Source organism: Gracilinanus agilis, chromosome 5 (genome assembly GCF_016433145.1).
Source record: "Gracilinanus agilis isolate LMUSP501 chromosome 5, AgileGrace, whole genome shotgun sequence".
Taxonomy (NCBI): Eukaryota; Metazoa; Chordata; class Mammalia; order Didelphimorphia; family Didelphidae; genus Gracilinanus; species Gracilinanus agilis.
The window spans coordinates 255006722-255026496 of record NC_058134.1 but is presented as its reverse complement, the minus strand read 5'-3'; the positions used below and the strand labels follow the sequence as shown (position 1 = coordinate 255026496).

Below are 19775 nucleotides of genomic sequence, written 5' to 3'. Positions count from 1 at the left end.
TTGGAGGGGCTTTGGAGATCTTTTTTGGTTCTACTCTTCTATTTTACACAAGTGAGCAAACTGAGTGCCAGAGAGATTTAGTGAACTGTCCCACACCACACAGCTGAGACAGGAGCCTAAGAGGTGACCCAGGTTCCAGCTCTGAGTCTGCTGCTTTTCCCAACATGCCACATACTTAAAAGCACTGTCAAAACACATTTTGAAACATCCCAATTGGAGATCACAAAATCCGGCTGTAGTCAAAGAACATGCTACCAACAAGAATAGCTGTTCTTTAGTCATGTTTCAATTGTGTTTGGATCTTCATCATTCTATTTGAGATTTTCTTCCATTTCCATCTCCAGGTCATTTGACACAATGAGGAAACTGAGGAAACAGGGTGAAGAGACTTGCCCAGGGTCAAACAGCTCGTCAGTATCTGAGGCTGGATTTGAACTCAGGAAGAAGAGTCTTCCTGACTCCAGGTCCAGCACTCTACCTGCTGACACTGAGTTGCCCCTTTTACCCATAGGTTTTCACAAATAAAAATGTCATTCAAATAGAGAATTTTGACTTTGATTTTTTTTATGTAGTTAGCATGTCTGATATCAAACTCCTGTCATTTTCTCTTAACTACAAAAAAGTCCACTAAAGACTACAGAATTCAAAGAGGAAATTAAGATTCTCCCATCTCTATCCCATATTTACTATTATTTTAACTTCAAAGACCTGTGTCATCCTGGCTTGTCAGGCGACTGATTCTTAGATGCTATTAATTTAGGAGAGGCTATCTCATTAAATCAGAAGCACAACGGGAACTATCCATTCATAACAAGATAGGGATGGGTTCTTATACAAGATGTCCCCGAAAGTCTCGTGTACTCTTTAAGATTTTAGTTTTAATAGTTTAAAATTGGCACAAAGGCTTTTTGAGAACACCACAGGGAAGGAGGGAGGAAGGAAGAGAAAACAAGCTGGAAAAGGTCAGAAAACAATTATTAAAAATTATATCTCTGCTTAATTTGAAAATAACTTTTATAATAAATTGTATTTTAGGAGTCTCAAAAAAAAAAGACCTTGATGCTACTCAGAAGTCTTAAAAAAAAAAGTTAAAGAATTCCCTTTTGCTGTTGTTTGTTCACATCAAGAGATATGTAATCTGAGTCTACTTCTTTTTTCCCTCTCATTTCCATAATTCTTCTAGACAAAAGTAAGATTTTTCCAGACTAAAGAACAACAAAAAAAAGCACCAATGGAGCTGTTAGAGGGAGGGAGATCAAGAAAGCTTACGCTCAATATAACTTTTCCTTCCTATTGTCTCTTCAATAAGAAAAGAAAATTAATCTCTTCCTCAAAGGAATAAAGGGCCAAGTAGTCAACTTCAAATGCAAGATCTTTGTCAGAAAAGAAGGGTTCATTTCTGCCATTGGCTCCTACTGAGCACAGGGACTGGCACAGAGCAGGTGTTTAAGCTTGTTTAATTGAAGAGATGCTCCCTCTCCCTCTCCATCTCTCCCTTTCTCTCTGTCTCTCCCTCTCTCCCCATACCACTCTTTTGCCTTAGAACCATTATATAATATTGATTCTAAAATGGAGGCTAAGAGTTTTTTTTAAAAAGAAAAGAAAAATATTGTGGAGCAGCTAGGTGGCTCAATGGAAGAGAGCCAGACCTGAAGATGGGCGGACCTAGGTTCAAATCTGGCCTCAGACACTTTCTAGTGGTGTGGTCTTGGCTAAGTCACTTAACCCCAATTGCCTTGTCCTTATCACTCTTCTGTCTTGGAAACAATATTTAGTATTGTTTAAAGTTTAAGCTTTAATAACGTAAAAAATGGCATGAAGACTTTTGAGGACATCATATTACTTGACATCTCAGGGAGGGAAGGAGGAAGCGAAATTGGGTTGGAAAATGCCAGAAAACAATTATTAAAAATTGTATCTACATTTAATTTGAAAAATTACAATAGAAGTTAAAGGTTAAAAAAAAAAAAAAAAGGCATCTCCAGGGCAGTCACCCTAGGAAGGGAGAAACAGGAGGGAGCATGTGTCAGGCAAGTGGAACTATTGCCACCACTTCTAACTACCACCAACAGGCATTAGCCACGGATGCCGAATAAGAATAAGAATAGCTAGCTTCTATATAGTCCTTTAAGGTTTACAAAACACTTCGCAAACATAGCATTTTATCCTCGCAACAAACCGTGGGCATCGGTGATATTATTTAGCCCCATTTTACAGATGAGGAAACTGAGGCAGATTGAGAGTAAATAATTTGGCCATCTAGTGAATGAGGCTATATTTGAACTCAGGTCCTCTTGTCTGTCAATCCAATGCCCTAATCACTGTACCAATGAAAGTCTTTGGTATCTAACTCTTTGGCACTGTCAAAAATATACACCATCATAAATGTATATGGTTTTTTATCTGCGGATATTACATTATAAAAGATGCATTACCTCTTTTTTTTTAAGCCTATACTTTCTTAGCATCAATTCTAAGACAGAAGAGTGGTAAGAGCTAAGCAACTGGGTTTAACTGACTTGTCTAGGAATTGTCTGATGCCATATTTGAACCCAGGACCTCCCGATTCCAGGTCTGGTGCCCTTATCCATTATGCTGCCTAGATGCATTATCTTCTGATTTGCTGCTGTACCCTAAGAACCGGGGGTCTTTTTATCTGTCTTGCACTTAAAGCTTCCCCTGTGCACCCCATTAAAATTTGAGTTGTTTGAGAGCAGAGACTATTTTTGGTTTTCTATTTTTATTTCTGGCTTTTAGAAGTGCTTTGACCATAGTAGGTATTTAATAAATGTCTTCTTGTTCATCCCTTCCAAAGCCTGGCCTAGGAAATAACAATTAGAAATTTCAGGAATATCTTTCTGCTGTTGAAACATCCATTTTCTACATTTCTCTCTAGGACCATATCAGGAAATGGGTAGCAACTGAGTCTCTGGGAAAACAAAAATGTAGGCAGGATACACCTTTCAGTTTAATTTGCATTATTAGCATTTTCTTCATTACTTTCTTAAGGTAAAACAATCAATAAAACAACAAATCAAGCCCCATTGGCAGGATCTGTCAATTCTGGGTGAAAGATAAACAAAAATATATCTATAAAAGATTCTCAAAAATAAAAAGTCCATTTTTAAAAAAGAACTCACAGCTAAAAAAACACCCTATTAAATATAAAAGAGACAAAAAAAAAACCACCACCCTGATCTCTCTTAATGGTACCATGATTTGCCAAAGGATTATAAATAAGCAATCAGTTAAAAACTCAAAACTTTACACAAGGTCCTGCCAATACTGAATGTTAATAAATATGGTGCCTAGCAGAAGTAGGATAAACGAGGGCTTAGATGTAAAGTACAGCTCCTCTTCAGAGCGTGCTCCATTTATAAGGGATACTATTGACATAATTGCAGGAATTTTGTACTTTGATCTTGTTACCATGTTTAGCACTGTTTGTTCTACAAATAGAAGTGTTTTTGAGCTTATTTCTAAAACCGGATACGCGCCATACAAAACAAGAGAATGAAAAAATGTTACATGCACTCTAAAACAGCTTGCAATGTTTTGATTAAGAGGACGTTATCACCCAGTGTCCATAAGATTCCAAATGGTATCCCTCAAAAGCCATTGGCTAAAAGGATATTAAAAGGAAAAAACTACTAAGAGCATCAAAGAAAAACACCCTTCCCTGGAAACGTTCTTCCTCCAGGAACTTTTCACATCTTTTGTGCAAAGATCTAAACTGTTTTGGGGAGGTATTGTAGGGATGGAGCAATGCTATTATCTTAAAAAGATATCAAGTTTGGAAGAAAACAAGCTAGGATGCCTCAAATGAGGACACAATGATAGGAATTTTCCACTAAAAAGAACACAGGAAAGCTTAGCATTTCACAGGCACACTAGTGGCATGCTAAGGATCTGAGACTTGGGAGAACCAGGTTCAAAATTCTGCCTCAGAGAATTGTTAACTGGGATCTTGGGGAAGTCACTTTGCCCCTTGGAGCCTCGGGTTTTCTCATCTGTAAAATGAAGATAACGATACTTGTACTTATCTACCTCATGGAACTGCAGTGAGCAAAGTCCTTCCCAAATGGTAAAACATTATATGTAATCTGATATGACAAAGACTGTTACCAATAAGTTTACAGATTAAGCCCTTTTTTAGTTTTGTTTAAAAAAAAAAAAAAACACAACTGCCCACCTCCACCCCCCCCCAAATCCTTATCTTCTATTAGAATGATGCTAAGTATCAGTTCCAAGGCAGAAGAGGGCTAAGGACTAGGCAATGAGGGTTAAATGACTTGCCCACGCTCACACTGCTAGGAAGTGTCTGAGGCCAGATTTGAGAACCCAGGATCTCCCATTTTCAGGCCTGGCACTCCGATGATAAACCACCAAACTGCCTCCAAAACCTTGTTTGTTAAAGAGGCCATTAAAAAGTAAAAGAAGCTGGATGAAATGTGAAATGCCTTGATAACCAAGCCAAGTTGTCCCTGGTTACTATATCAATAGTAATTGAATTCTCCTACCTTGACCCTCACAAGTGACATTCTATCTGGTGTCACTGTGCCATTAGGTAGTCACGGGAATGTGTTCTTCCCCATCTTACATCACCTCTTAAAATCCTAGTTTCCTTCAAGCATCAGCATCAGCACCACTTCCTCTTCTCCCCAGCTGGTAGTCTCCATCTTGGAATTACTTTGCATTTACATTGTATGTTCTTGGATAAGTACCCATTGTTTCCTCCAATAGGATATAAGCTTCTTGAGAACTTTTTCATATAAGCTTTTTCATTATTGTCTTTTACTCCTCCCTACCTTCCAAGTGCCTAGCACTGGGAGTGCCCACCTCACGCCAATAAGATTCTCATAAATACTTGCCAGATTGATCCCCTACCCTTCCTTTTATTCTCTGATACAGGCTTCTGTTGTCTTATGAAGGATGAGAAGATGACAGGTTTAGAGCTAGAGGGGATCTTATTTTACAGATAAGGAATAATAGGCACAGAGAAGCACCTTGGTCAGAATCGCTCAATTATCAAGTCTCACTCTCTCTTCCAGGGTCATCAAAGTCCACTGGCAAGACAAATGTCAAGAAGAATGGCAATGGGCTACAGTGGATGGCCTTGATGTCTTTGATGTCTGACCAAGCTCCAAGTATTTCAAATGCCTGCTTCATGGCTGTTGCTAGAAGCTAGTTTAGGAAGGAAGACACTAGCACTTGGGGATATTAGGAAAGGGTCCATACATCACTTACACTCATATGGACATCAATGGAAGGATATTGGGGTTAAAAAGTAGAGTTTCTGTTTTAGGGAACATTGCACAATCTCCCAGATGTAATCTAGCCTCTTTCTTTTCTTATTCCTGAGCTTGTTCCTGTGGGACATTTTTTTAGAAAGTCATCTCCTATGTCCACTTTTGCACTGCAACCATCAAACATTGGTGCATATGTGGATTTCACTTGGAGGGTCTCACAAACTTATTTTGCATCAAAATGCAACACATTCTGTTGCTGGGGTTGCAAGTATTGTTTGGAAATCGTTTTGCTTATTGGAAAGTCTATATAATGCAAAGTAAAACGACCAACTGTCTTATGGAAGGTTTGTTGTTGCTTTTGGATATATGATGAAACCAACTTCTTAAGGAGATCTTGTGGAATAGGCTTCTTCCATGAAATTGCATTTTCCTGTCTTCTGATTTAATTTACTTGTAAGAATCTAATTTATTGGGGGCAGCTAGGCAGCTCAGTAGATTGAGAGTCACTCCTAGAGATGGGAGGTCCTGGGCTCAAATATAGCCTCATCTACTTCCAAGCATTGTGACCCTAGGCAAATCACTTAATCCCTATTGCTTAGGCTTAGATATTGTATTGATTCTAAGATGGAAGTTAACGATTAAAAAAATTTTAACTTATTTTGGTTGAATAAGGATCTCAGAATATTTTCATCAATCAATAGTTATATTCCATGTTTATATGGGCTAAAAATGGTGTAATTGCTAGCACTCCATACCCTTAGTCCTCTACTCAGGGAGTTCACAATCTAGATCGGGGGAACAAGAAGTACATATGCATGCATGCATGTGTGAGCACACATGCACAAACACACATACACACACGGCTATTATTGCCAATGCAGAATCAGAAGACATGGTGCTAAAGATCATTGTGTATTTTTCTTTGTTTTCTGGGTTGTCACCGCCAAAGAATTCATCATCTCATGATAATGAGCTTCCCCATACTTAGCTAGGCTGGTCCTTGGAAAGCAGCCATAGTCTGTCCCAAGGATTGTTCTCTAAGTCTTTCCAGCATGGTAGAACCTGACAGGACTTGCAGTCTGCTGGCAGATTCTGAGAAGTAAGGGTCAATGGTAAACTTATATTGAATGCAATTACATAATTTAATCTTGCTTTGAACTGTCAGGACTTCATATCTTGTGGTCATTATTATGATTACTGTCTCTCTTCTAGTGCCAGAGAAAATGACTTACTTAATATTCCACAGATGGTTACTAAGCACCTACTATGTGTAGGGACAATGTGGTAGGTTCCAGAAAAGATTCAAACTTCATGTAATATGGGATCCTCACAGTCAAGAAAGTTATAACATGAGTTGTTGGTTAAAAAAATGTAAAGACCTATGAGGTCCAAAGTTAAAAATAAAAGTGAAATGCCAAGAGATCCAAATGGAGAGAAGTCATTAGAGATACAAATATGCTTTCTGGAGGAAGTGAACAATAGCGTATAATTTTTCCAGATCTTAAGACATACACAAAAGTTGCTTCTTTTTTTAAATACATTACCTTGTTTCTCTCTCCTTATTTCCAACTTGTTTAAAATTTTTTTTTCAGGGAAAAAGAAATCGAGTTGATTGAGCTTTCTGGTTGTTTGGATAAAGATGAAAGAGTCTACTATATTTCATGAGTTGAAATTTCCAAATGACATAGTACATATAACTTTCCAAGTGATATAATATTTATTGGTTTAACTTTCTAAATTACCCATTAGGCTACTTTTCCCAACATTATTATTTACATTGATTATACCACCTTGGACTTTTTTTGGCTATTACTAAAGAAAAAATATCTAGGGGTAGTCGCTGATTCTCAATCAATCAAGCATTTATTACATGCCTAATGTGTGCACACATACAAGATATATTTGATAGATAAAAGGTGAATTGAGGGGAAAGACATTAGAACCTGTGGGGGGGAAAGATGATTAAAGTCTTGTGTAGAACATGGTGGATGAGCTGCACTCTGAAAGAAACAAGGGAATCCAGACATGGAAGCAGGGCACAGCCATAGAGGCAGGAGATAAAGTGTCATGTATGAGAACCATCAAGAAGACCAGTTACGTTGAGTTCCAGTGGAAAGGGGGCAAAGTGTAAAAAGAGATCCCTTTTTTCCTATTCCCTTGAATTCCTATTCTCTTGAATTGCTAGATCTCATAATTCTAACTTCCTAAGACTTCATCCATATCTCATCATCCCCACTTACATTGTTAGCAGTCTAACTCAAGGTCTTATCATGACTTGGATTCTTTTAAGAGTCTCTTAGCTGGCCTCTCAGCTTCCAACATTACCCCTCTCCAATCCTTCTTTTACATTAAGCTTCTTTATTCCTAGGTCTGACAGCATTATTCCACTATATAAAAATAGTCATTAACTTGCCCATAAAATAGCTATAGGGGGCTCAAGAAGCACGGTCCTTTAGAATATTAGATTACATTGCCTCACCAACTGGCAGAGGCCTTTGGACCTGTTTTGGCTTGGACTTCTCATCTGTGAAGAATTCTGGTAATTTCCAAGGCTTGGTTCTGATTGACAAAACCCAAAAGATTCTTGAGTGATTCTCAAAACACAATGTGTAACGCAACAAGTATGACTGGTTTTTTAAAACAATAGCTGTAAAGATTCTTCCCTTAGGGGTAAAAAAAAAAAATTATCATAGCGGTGAAGCAATGTCTCTGCATAAATAAATCACTCATTCTCATCTTTAAGGCAATTGTGTAAATGGGATCCACTTCCCAACCTCTTCCTTCTCAAATGCCAATGACGCCCAAACTTAGAAAACACATCAGACTTATTTTGGTCAGATTAAATAACTAGGTTAGGTTTCTGCCATTTCTGAAGAAGTTTCTTGGGGTGAGCCATTTAACAAGGTTGTTCTAAGTTAATCTACAAGAACAAACACAAATCTATCTTGGATATACTTGAGATCCTCAAGACAAAGTTCTCTCTCACATTGTCCAAATTTCCTAATCATCTGCTTACTTATGTCCAGCTGTCCCGCTCTCAGTTGGACTCACAACCAATTGGAAATGATATCCAAACCAAAGGCATTGTAATCAATCATCAAAACTACATCCATGAGAGAGAGCAGCTGAGTGGCTCAATTGATTGAGAGCCAGACCTAGAGACAGAAGGTCCTGGGTTCAAAACTGGCCTCAGACACTTCCTAGGTGTGTGACCCTGGGCAAATCACTGAACTCCCATTGCCTAGTCCATACAGCTCTTCTGCCCTGAAACCAATACACAATATTGATTCTAAAATAGAAGGTAAGGGTTTAAAGATCAACACACAACTACATACATTTTCTAAATTTCTTCTAAATTGAAACCCCTATTCCTTGGGTAAATCTTTATCTAATTTTACTCTATATCCGCTGATTAGAAATCTAATTAATTTTAAAGTCTGTCCACACCCAAACAATATGGGTGCTCTGTAGCCTCCAGCTTCCCTCCTTAATGATATCTGTTACCTTTTGATTAAAAGTTACAAATCCAGTTGGATTCAACATTCATTTATTAAGTGACTGAAATATTCAGACTCTGTTTCTAGTCACTATTCTATTACAAAGAACTGCTAAGTCCTAAGCCTGAGTAGAACCAATTGTCCTACCTCTTCCACTGGTGTCAGAACCTGTTGGCTGGCATGATATAATCTAGCCATTGTATGATATCAAGGAAGGTCACAGAGCACTCCTAGCACCGTCAGATGCCTTGCCTGAAACAGATGTATTCCATGTATGCCAGGGCCAGCGGCCAAGCAAACAGGCTAAAGCTCTTTCCCCAGGCTTGAGAATATCAGGATATCTTCTTTAAAATACTGTTGCTGGGGGAAAATTAGTAAATAGAGAACCAGACCTAGAGATGGGAAGTCCTAGGTTCAAATGCTGTGTGACCCTGGGCAAGTCACTTAACCCCCTTTGCCTAGCCCTTACCACTATTCTGCCTTAGAAACAATACTTAATATTAATACTAAGACAGAAGATAAGGGTTAAGAAAAAAAAAAAGGAGTCAACAAAGAGGATAAATAGACACATCCTAGGTGGTCAAGTCAATTAACCCCCATTGCCTAGCCCTTACCACTCTCCTGCCTTGGAACCAATACTTAGCATTGATTGTAAGATGGAAGGCAAGGATTAAAAAAAAAAAAAAAAAAAAAAAAAAAAGAAAGGTAATGAAATTATCCATAAGAAAATTAGCTCACAAGCTAAATGCTCTGATTGTGGTTTACTGGCCAACTGAGTAGAAGAGAATCAGACCACTAGTAGCTTGCTCCGTGCTCCCTCAGGCTTGGGGTTTTCTTGGCAAAGATCCTGGAGTGGCTTGCCATTTCCTTCTCTAGCTCATTTTCAGATGAGGAAACTTGGACAAACAAGACTAAAGAGCTTGCCCAGGGTTATACAGTTAGTAAGTGGCTGAAGCTAGATTTGAAATCAAATTGGGGGGGGAGACCTTCCTAACTCCAGGTTTGATGCATCATCTCCTTTTGTTAATGGTTTGATATTTTATGAGTTCTTTCCTTCCTCCCTCCCTTCCCTTCAACTTTAGAATACCATGTGTTCGTTCCAAGGAGGAAGAGAAGTAAAGGCTGGGCAATGGAGGTTAAGTGACTTGGTCAGGGTTACACACACCAGAAGTGTCTGAGGTCAGATCTGAACCCAGGACCTCCCATCTCTAGGTATCAATCTCAATCTACCAAACCACTTAGTTGCTCCCATTTCCTTTCTTTCTAATCTGGAACTTGGGGTACCAGACCAGCCTTGTCCAAATACAGATGGAATATAGCCTTCCAGAATGACAAGGCATGTAGGTTTATCAGATTATATATAATGCTCTAGAAGGTTTTCTGCTCCTTTATTATAAACTTATTAATGCAAATATTTCCATATCCAAAGAAAAAGATTATGAAATTGTGAACTTCTATTATATAATTTTTTCTAAGCATGTATTAAATAAGATAGTAGAAAATTACCCTATTTATTCCTTCTGAATTTTCTTCTGTTTTTAATATTTTATTGTTTTCCTTCCTTTAAACAGTTTTTACATCTTTAATACCTGGCATCAAGGAAAAACAAAACCAAAGTCCCCTAATGGCCATATCTAAAAAAAAGTGCTTATTTTGCAGGCTCCTAATCATCTACTTTCCAGGAGGTAGAAGGTTTGCTTCATCTTCAGTCTTTAAAGTCAACTGACTAGCAGTTTTCTAGAAATTTAAATTGTCTTGTTTTGTTTTATTTTTCCCTTAAAGACCTGTAAAGTGTAAGGAACAGGGGAGTGATATTGATGAGGACCTAGCAAAGGAGTCTGGGAGTATCTGGCAGGAGACAGTCATAAAACACTGTCCTGAGAGGTCAGAGAATTTGGTGGTGGTGTTGGTAGGAACCTCAAAAGTCACAAAGTCCAATGCTTAATTGTAGGGAAGGAATTAAGGCTTGGAGAAGCAGAGGTCACACATGTAGGAAACTGCAGAGGCAAGCTTCAAACTCTGGTTCCAGACTACAAATCCACACTGGAGTAAATTGCACCTCTTTCTGGTATTATTTTTACTTAGCAAATGGAGAAGCTTTAAAATGCTGGCTGTTATTTACTGCAATATATTTGTCATACATATGTTTTTTTTTTAATTGAGGAAAACATAGGAGACTGCCAAGTATGTTAGAAAGCAAATATGAATTTGTTTTGACCTGTCTTATGGGATTGTGTGTTTGTTTATTTTTGCATCTGTATTGGTCCACTTTTTTAGTCTAAGAATTACATACTTAAGATTATAAAAGTAAATTATATGCTGGGTTCCAAATTCAAATATTGACAAATGCTTAAAAAAATTCTATTATGAACATAGTTGTTAGGAAAATTATACATATATTTTTTAAAACCCACTATATATCAAACATTGCTGAATGTTTTCTCCATCTCAAACCTTTTAAAAGGCACTTAAAAATAAATAAAATAAAAGGCATTAAAATTGTTTTATTTAGGGGGTGGAGGGAGAATGTAAAATCCTGAAGGAAATGGGAAGAGGATTTGATGACCAGGTTTTGTATTAATCTGAATCACATGCCACAATTATGATCTTTAAGATGAATTTTATTATTACTTTATCCTGCTCCATGAAATAAGTTTTGGGTAGTTTAATTGTTCTGGTACTAAAATCGGTGGTTCTCACTTTTTTTTATTTTGCTCACAACCTGGTTATCTATAGCATCAGAAATCATAGCCCATCAAAGTCATTTAAGTTGGTAAAATTCAATCTAAGATATTTTGGAGATTCATGAATGTTCAAGTTCCTTTCCATGAAAGTTGCTATAGTTTGTTGTTTTTTTGCAAGTTTGATATGTTTTGAGGTTAGCTGATGTAATAAGTACTGTTTGATTTTCCAAATACTATAAGTATTCTACTATATAATCTGGATAACCAAAATATATATTTTAAAAGTATATATAATATATTTATTTAATGTTTCGTGTTTATATTTTATACCTTTGTTTTTCCCATGACTTAAATATACCTTACTTTATCCCTTCCTGTGTATCCCAGATATGCCCACATTTCCTTGATAAGTAAGCAAGATTATTTACAACTTTTCCTTCATCTGTGATAGCCCAACATCCAAAAATGTGCAGCCCATTTAGCTAAACTCTTGGCTCATGGGTGACATAGTATCATACCCTTTGGCAACCACTGGTTCAGATTAACTATCAGGATGTTCAAAAAGGTTTTATTTGTCTAAAATCCTTTGCAAATATTTCAGAGCAGCCCACAAAGCACTTTCTGCAGAATCTTGTAAGGTCAGCCACACAAGCATGATTAGTGACATTTTACTGAGTCGTAAGTACTTAATTTCACTTAATAGACAAGTTATGCCATTTGTACAGGGTCACCCAGCTAGTGCATTTTGGCTAAAACTAAGGTCTACTGATCCAGGAACAGTTCCAGTGCCACTAAGCACACTGAGATTCTCTGCCATGAGATCAGAACGTGACACCTCCAGGAAATGGTAGCCGACTCCTAGTAATGTTGAATTCTGAATTCTTAGGGGACCAGCATGCAGTCAAGCCATCATATCTTTGTACATTGGTGCCATCTTCCTGAATTAGTTCCCTGCCTGAAATTGTAGAATACATGTATTCTGAGTATTCTAAACTTTAGTTTTCTAATATTTAGTGAGTCTTGCTGGTAATGACATTCAGCAGTATTGTTTAGTCATGCCCAATTCTTCTTGACCCTATCTGGGTTTTCTTGGCAAACATACTGCAATGGTTTGCTACTTCCTTTTGCAGTTCTTTTTTACAGATGAGGAAACTGAGGCACAGTTAAGTGACTTGCCCAGGGTCTCACAACTGGTAAATGGCTAAGATTAGATTTGAACTCAGGAAAATGAGCCTTCCTGATTCCAGACCTGGCACTCTATCCACTGTACCGCCTAGCTGTCTCTTCCTGCTTACATTAGAACCCAAAAGAAAAATTCTTAATATTGAAAACATCATTTAAGACCAACCAGCTGACTTTTGGGCAAATAACAAAAACCTCAGACCTCACAAAGGCTATTCCTAGGTAATTATCACAAGATCTCTGATTTACTGCAGACATTTTCATCCTTACCCTTTTGCCCCTTAGCTTATTCTCTGGGTTTTATCCCAATAAAGGTCTTTTCCCCAAGTCAGTTTTACAATTTGTTAAAATATAACAAATGAAGAAATTCAATAGATGAAAAGTTCTTAATATTTAACATATGGGCAATCATTCAAACTAGATTTCCTAAGGTTCCCCAGCACCACCACTGTCAATGTTATTCAGGGCTAAGGCTACTGCTACTTAATTCACATCCATACATTTTCTTACTGGCAACAGGATAAAAAGAAGGGCAAAAAACACAGGGTGGAGGAAATCAGGAATTGTGCTTCTTCAAAAATGATGAGAATTTTTTTAAAAATAGAAACTGCTCAGAAAACAAAACATATCAAAAGTGGCAGGTTCAAAGCAATTTTCTTAATTTGAGGATCCTAATAAGGTAAAAATTATTTCTGGGGAGAAGAAGAAAGCAGATCAATTAACCCTAAACTATACCTGGTACTTCTGAAAAGGTGCTAATTGAGAGATGGCTAGAGAGAGAACACTGAAGGTTGGCTGACTCACCAAAGGAGACAAACAACTGAGACAAAAATAAAGTAATTTAAAGAGAAATTGTTTTGCTTTTTAATTTTTTTTAAAGTCCTTGAATTTGGGAGCCTAAACCCAAATGTTATGGTCATCCAGTCATTTCTGTTACGTCTTACTCTATGTGACTCCATTTTGGTGGTTTTTCTCTGGGAAGATACTGGAATGGTTTGCCATTTCTTTCTCCAGCTCTTTTTGCAGATGAGGAAACTGAGGCAAATAGGGTTAAGATACTTGCCTAGGGTCGCACAGTCAGTAAGCGTCTTAGGCTGGATTTGAACTCATGAAGATGGGTCTTACTAATTCTAAGACCAGTGCTCTATTCATCACATCACCTAGTTGCTCTTAAATCCAATTGTGGTTTAAAAGAATACTAATGTCAATGCAACAAATTCTCATTTATTTTGAGATAATCCATTGTGTGTGTTAGATCTGGCTACTACAGTGTTAGGTCCATGAGGACAGGGATTTTGCCTTATCTAAACTTCTTTTTTCCCCAATATCTAGCAAAATGTTTTTAGTAAATGCCTGTTGACTTGAATGACTAAGTGACGATAGCATTTTTGTCTGTATCTCTCTCCTGGTTTTGAATCCTACCTCAGACCCTTTTGGTTGTGATATCTTGGGCAAGACATTCAATCTTTCTGGGCCTCTGTTTGCTTATTTGTAAAACAGGATTATTAAAAGGATTATTAAGATAATTATAAAGACGGATTATTAATACAGGTGTTATTACAAAGGCCAAAGAAAATAACACATATAAAATTGTTTAAGAATTTTAAAGCACTACATGGCTGTGCAATTATTATTATTATGACATTTGGGGAGGATTTTTAGAAATGTAACCTTAATTCTAGTTTTAAACCTCTCCTGAAGCCCTCTTATTATGTCAAGTGCTTTATAAACCTTAAAGCACGATACAAACGGGAATCATTATTTCTATATCGTGGCAGTTTTCTTCCTTCCTTCCTCTGTTCTTTTATCCCTCCATCCTTTTTTCTTCATTTCCTCTTCAGTTTTATTTTTAAAAATTCCTACTCCTACATCTCATCGTGGCTTAGAAGTGTGTATGAGTTATGAAGGTGCAAGCTATGGCAGGTTCTACTGTGCTTTGAGATCAGCCTGGAATACACTGAGTATCTGTCCTGAAAGAACTAGTCCAGATGAGTTTTGAGAGGCTCATAACCACTCTGGTTGCAGGATGATGAATTTTCAGACCTCAGAGCTCTAAAAGACCATCTAAGTTGTAGAGGTACTATTGTTTGCCTCTACAAGCGGGTGCACACCAAGAAAAAATGGGTGTCCCCGATATGTGGGTGTCTTAAAATTACTTATTTATATATCTTATCTCTCCTACTGGACTACACTCTCAACACAGCAATATTCATCTTGGTAAACTCCCCTCCACCTCCTGCTAAAACATAACCCTGTGACTTCCATATGGTAGGTACTTGGTAAATGTTTGTTGAATTTCATTATCCTGGCTCTCTTTTACTGCTAAGAATCCTAACAATTTACATTGATATCGTACTTTCCAGTAATAAAATGCTTTCACATACATTCTTGGTAAATATAAGAACCCTGTGAGGTCATCAGCTTCAACAACTATTTTGGTATCTCTGCTTCCTCCTAGGGCAAAGGCTAACAGAATCTATTTTTGTGAAGCATGTGGAGAGACGTAAGGACAAAATAAATGGAGAGAACTTTACTGAGACATTCAAAGTACACGCACATGCCCTAGACCCTTCAACGACTTTGACCCTGAGTCGAAAACACAGCTGTAATCCTAATGGACAACTGCTATGAAGGATGACTGTTGTACAACCCAGGAATGACTAGCTTTGATTTCCCTCTTCAAGTTGGAACAGGTCAGTTGGAGACAAGAAGTCCATGGTCAACCACGATGAGCCACCAGAGATCCACCAAGACTTGGGAGAAGTCTTCTGATTTGACTTTGACTTTTCAACTTTCAATTTCATTTTTTTTTTTTAAGTATTTGATTTTTTGAGGGTGGAGATAGGGAGGAAGTAGTGGGAGGTCATGGAGCAACCAAGCTGAGGGTCAGGAGTAGGGAAAAAGAGAACATCTATCTGGGGCCAGTGGGTGTTTATTTGCTGATATCTTTGGTTTCAACCATCCAGTGAATGTATCCCCTGAAGACATGGGGACCATGTTGTACATCTATAAACCTTAAACTGTTCTACAAGTAGAAATTGTTTTTAGAGTCGACACACATGCAACTATGTTATATCTCCATATAAAATTCCTAGGATTGGAGTCTGGGAGGAAGGAGAAGACCCAGTAAGAAAGCAGACATCTCAACACAACATAGCATAGTAGAGACAGCAGTCAAGTAAGAAAAACGTGTTATTGGACCTAAATTGGTACCAATAAATACACACACACATATATTAACACATATAACTTAAAATTACATGATATGAAAAGTTTCTTACCTTTTATATCTACTTGAAACAGTCCTGGATGGTTCCTGTTATAAACAAACAAACAAAAAAGAGTAATACATTTTAGGAAATTTTGCTCAAGACACAACTAACAAAATGTCATCAATAATATTGATAAGATAAATTGAGGGGAAATTATCTAATGTTGAAATGAATAATTTGGAGGCACCAATCATTACTTTTGTTTTATTTACTTACTCATTTTAAAGGTGGGTTTCCCTGTCTCACCCAAGCTAGAAGGACCAGGACCTGATTTCACTACTAATCAGTAGAGAAGCTTTAATTTGTTCCACTTCTGCCCTGGCCTTCTCAAACCCTGATCACACTGGTGTCAGACTTAGGGAGAACAGCTAAGGATCAGCATCCTGAAGCTCAAACCCCGAAGTGCAAATGATCCCATCAACTTCTGCTCCCCAGGAAAGGGGATTAAAGGAATCTACCACAACACCTGGCCAGTCATTACATATAGAAATATAAGCACTCTGAGTAAACTTTGGGACATCATGTTATATGTCTCCAAGCAATGAGGAATAAAAACAAACAAAAAACCTCACCCAATGCCATTTGTAAATAAACTTCTAAGAACTCTCCAACTGAATAGAATTATTAGCATAAATAATAGCTCAAATTTATCATTAAAAGTTGAAACTAGATAATGTGAGTGGGTATGATTTTACAGATGAGTCTCTAATATTTTTTAAAAACACTGACTGTAATTTCAGTGGTGTACCAAATTCCTGCTGAGAAAATTCCTACCAATGCAAAGAGGCACATACTTTGCAACTAAGAAGTCACAGAGCACTTTGGGGCACGTGTCAAGGTTAAATGACTCATCTTCTGTCATCTGGCATGGATGTGTCTAAGGCTAGACTTAAGCAGAGTCTCCCAAACTCCAAGGCTAGCCTTGTACACACTGTGCTACACTGGCTGTTCCACATCCACATCTGTCAACTCCTTAAAACAGGGAAGAAACAACTTCCTGTCATCTTAACTATACTTTGCTAATCTTCAATCTGATCCATCCTACCGAAAGGGTCAGTCAACATTCTGGTAGCACATTTACCACTTAACCAACTTAGTCATTCCTCGATTTCTTAATCCCAGCTCACAGACTCACAAACCCTTTATTTTTGCTCAACGGAATAGAATTAATTGAAACAGTTGTTTGTTTTTTTAATTTGACTCTAAAATGTCTTTCTTCTAGCTAATCTCTAAAACTTTAAAAGGAAGAGCCTGCAACTCTAGTAATATTTCTATCCAACTTAATAGATATATAAACAAACAAAGGAATGGGCACTGTACTTTGTCAAAAGCTTTTTCTGCATCTCTTAAGATAATTGTATAGTCTCTGTTGGTTCTGTTATTGATATGGTCAATTATGTCGAAAGTTTTCCTAATACTGAACCATTCCTGAATCCCTAGTAGATATCGCGTGCAGACTGCTAGTTTTATTTCCTCATTACACTTTCTAATTCCTTGAATTTCCTCTTCTCTTAGAGCAAGCTAGCATTTCTAGTACAATTCTGAATAGCAGTGGTGATCATGGGCATCCTCGCGCCACTCCTGATCTTATTGGGGGGGCTTGTAACTTAGCACCATTGCAGGCAATGCTTGCTGATGGCTTTAGATAGGTGCTTTTTTTTTAAAGGACTGTTCCATTTAGTCCAATGTTCTCTAGTACTTTTAATAGGAATGGGTGTTATGCTTTGTCAAAAGCTTTTTCTGAAAACAACCACATAAATAGATGGGCAGGCCAGCTTTGGGGCAAAAAAAAAAAAAAGAAGGCAATGGGTCTTTATGGAATGCAGTTACTATCATCATTATCACCATCATCCCTATCGTTGTTGCTATTTTAGCAGATTTAATATCAATTTAATTGCTCATTTCATTAAATGCATAATATATAAAGTTTCTCTTATAATCCCATGTGTCTACACATATTGTGCTTATACTATATACACATACAAATGATTCCTACCCAACAGGTTTCTAAGATAATTTGACTGGAGATTCAGCAAAGCACGGCTCTATAATGAGTTTTTTAAAGCCTCCTTCCCCCACTCCCACCCCCCCCACCCCAGAAAACAGAATTTAGTCAGAAGAGGCTTCTGAGTTCATCAGTTTCCCCATCTGGCAAAAGAGAAATCCACGACCCAGAGAAATGAAGCTTAGACACAAGTTAATTAACTTCTTTATAAATGGGAACATGCATTATCTACCAGTTAGAATTGTTAAGTGAAAATCATTTCTGGAGCCCTAAAGTACTGTTCTGTGTTCCAGTACCTCGAGGCATCACTTCATGAACGTGAATCCTTTCATTTCATCCTTCCTCACAATACCCATTTCTTATTGTTCTTATTTATAGACTCCTATGGTCCAAACAGGCTCTAGCCACTGTGTGCAGAGCCTTAGGAAAACATATGTATAGCAGAAGAAAGTGGCCCCCACTCAATTCAACTTGACTGACAAATGCCATCAAGCTTACATAAATATGTGCTCTGCAGAGCTGACTGAGTGACAGAGACTCTACCGGCCACTCTTGACCCCATCCACAAGGTGAAGACCTTGGGGTGTGAGGGGGATGCTCTGGTTATGCTTGAACAGTTGGAGCAGAGATATTTTAAGCCTCAATGGATGATCAGCTGTTCTTTTATCCAGAAATGTTACTAAAACCCAGGATTTCAACATTTAAGAAACTTGTATCCATCTCCACTGGGGAGGCTACCATTATGAAGGCAGATAAGAGATTCCCGAATGTTTCAATGAACCTTTCTGAGGCAGAAGCTATTCTGGTTTGGTAGGGGGGCAGGTTCCCCAAGCCTGGGAAATTTTGGAGCAGAGTGATAGATAGCCAAGCCAAGATCCCAAGCCAGGGAGCATTAAGCATAGGACCCTTTCGAGGGAGTAAAGTATCTTCTCCGTATATATATTTATTTCCTAATCGATTAGCATCCATGGGGCTTTCATCTTGGGCATCTCGCAGTTAGTTGTAAAGGAAAGGACAACAAACCATTGAATGAATAATTAATATAGAACTTTTAGTACAGAGGTTTCTGAAGATACTAGTGAGATTTATGTTGCAAAAAAAGTAAACTAAACTATTTCCAAACTGTTCTAGAGCTCTTCTCAGGAAGAGTATGGGAAAGAGGGAGAGAAGAGGAGTGAAAAATGCTAAAAACTAAACCAAACCTGGTCATGTTCAACTTTGGTAGCCAGGGAAGTGGGGAGGGGAAAGAAAGGAGGATGGGAAGAAGGAAAGGAGGGAGGTTGGGAGGCAGACAGAGAAAGAAGGAAGAATGGAGAGAGGGAGGGAAGGCTCACCTTAGGCTGACAGCTATAGAATATATACGTGTTTATAGCCATACATAGATATATACACACATAATGCACAAATGCCCCTGTAGAGATCTCATTTAATCTTCAGAAGTCTAAAGGGTTCAAATGACTTGCTCAAGGTCAACAAAGCAAACAGCAGAGCCCAGCCCAGCCCAGCTCAAATGTTTTTGACTACAGCACATTGCCTGGTGTACTCATTGCTATGGAATGTTAAAAAAAAAAAAAAAGATAAGAGACCAGTTATTTTTCATTTGTAAATAAGGAAAGAATGAATTTTATCTACAGAAAAACAACAGGCACAAGAATGGCAAGACCTTGTACTAACAACTAAAGATACTAGGAAAAACATTGAGATTGGAAATGCTGGTCACTAAAGAATTAATACTAGGACTGGAATGTCAGAGTACCTCAATGCTGATTGATACAGTGTATTTTTAAAAATTTCATGTAGAAAAGAAAATAGATAGGATTTTACCCAAAGTAAAATTACATTAAAATTTCTATTTCAATTGATGTGCCTGGTCCCTCTAGGGTTAA

The 19775-nt window shown here is 37.7% G+C and overlaps 1 protein-coding gene across 1 annotated transcript in view; it reads right to left on the bottom strand.

Moving 5' to 3' along the window:
• The window catches only part of PAWR (pro-apoptotic WT1 regulator), a 138442-nt gene that overhangs the window by 5517 nt on the left and 113150 nt on the right, over positions 1–19775 (bottom strand). Inside the window, exon 3 of the mRNA XM_044679617.1 lies at positions 15894–15928. Within this exon, the coding sequence (XP_044535552.1) occupies positions 15894–15928 (35 nt within the window). The remainder of the gene's footprint in view (positions 1–15893; positions 15929–19775) is intronic.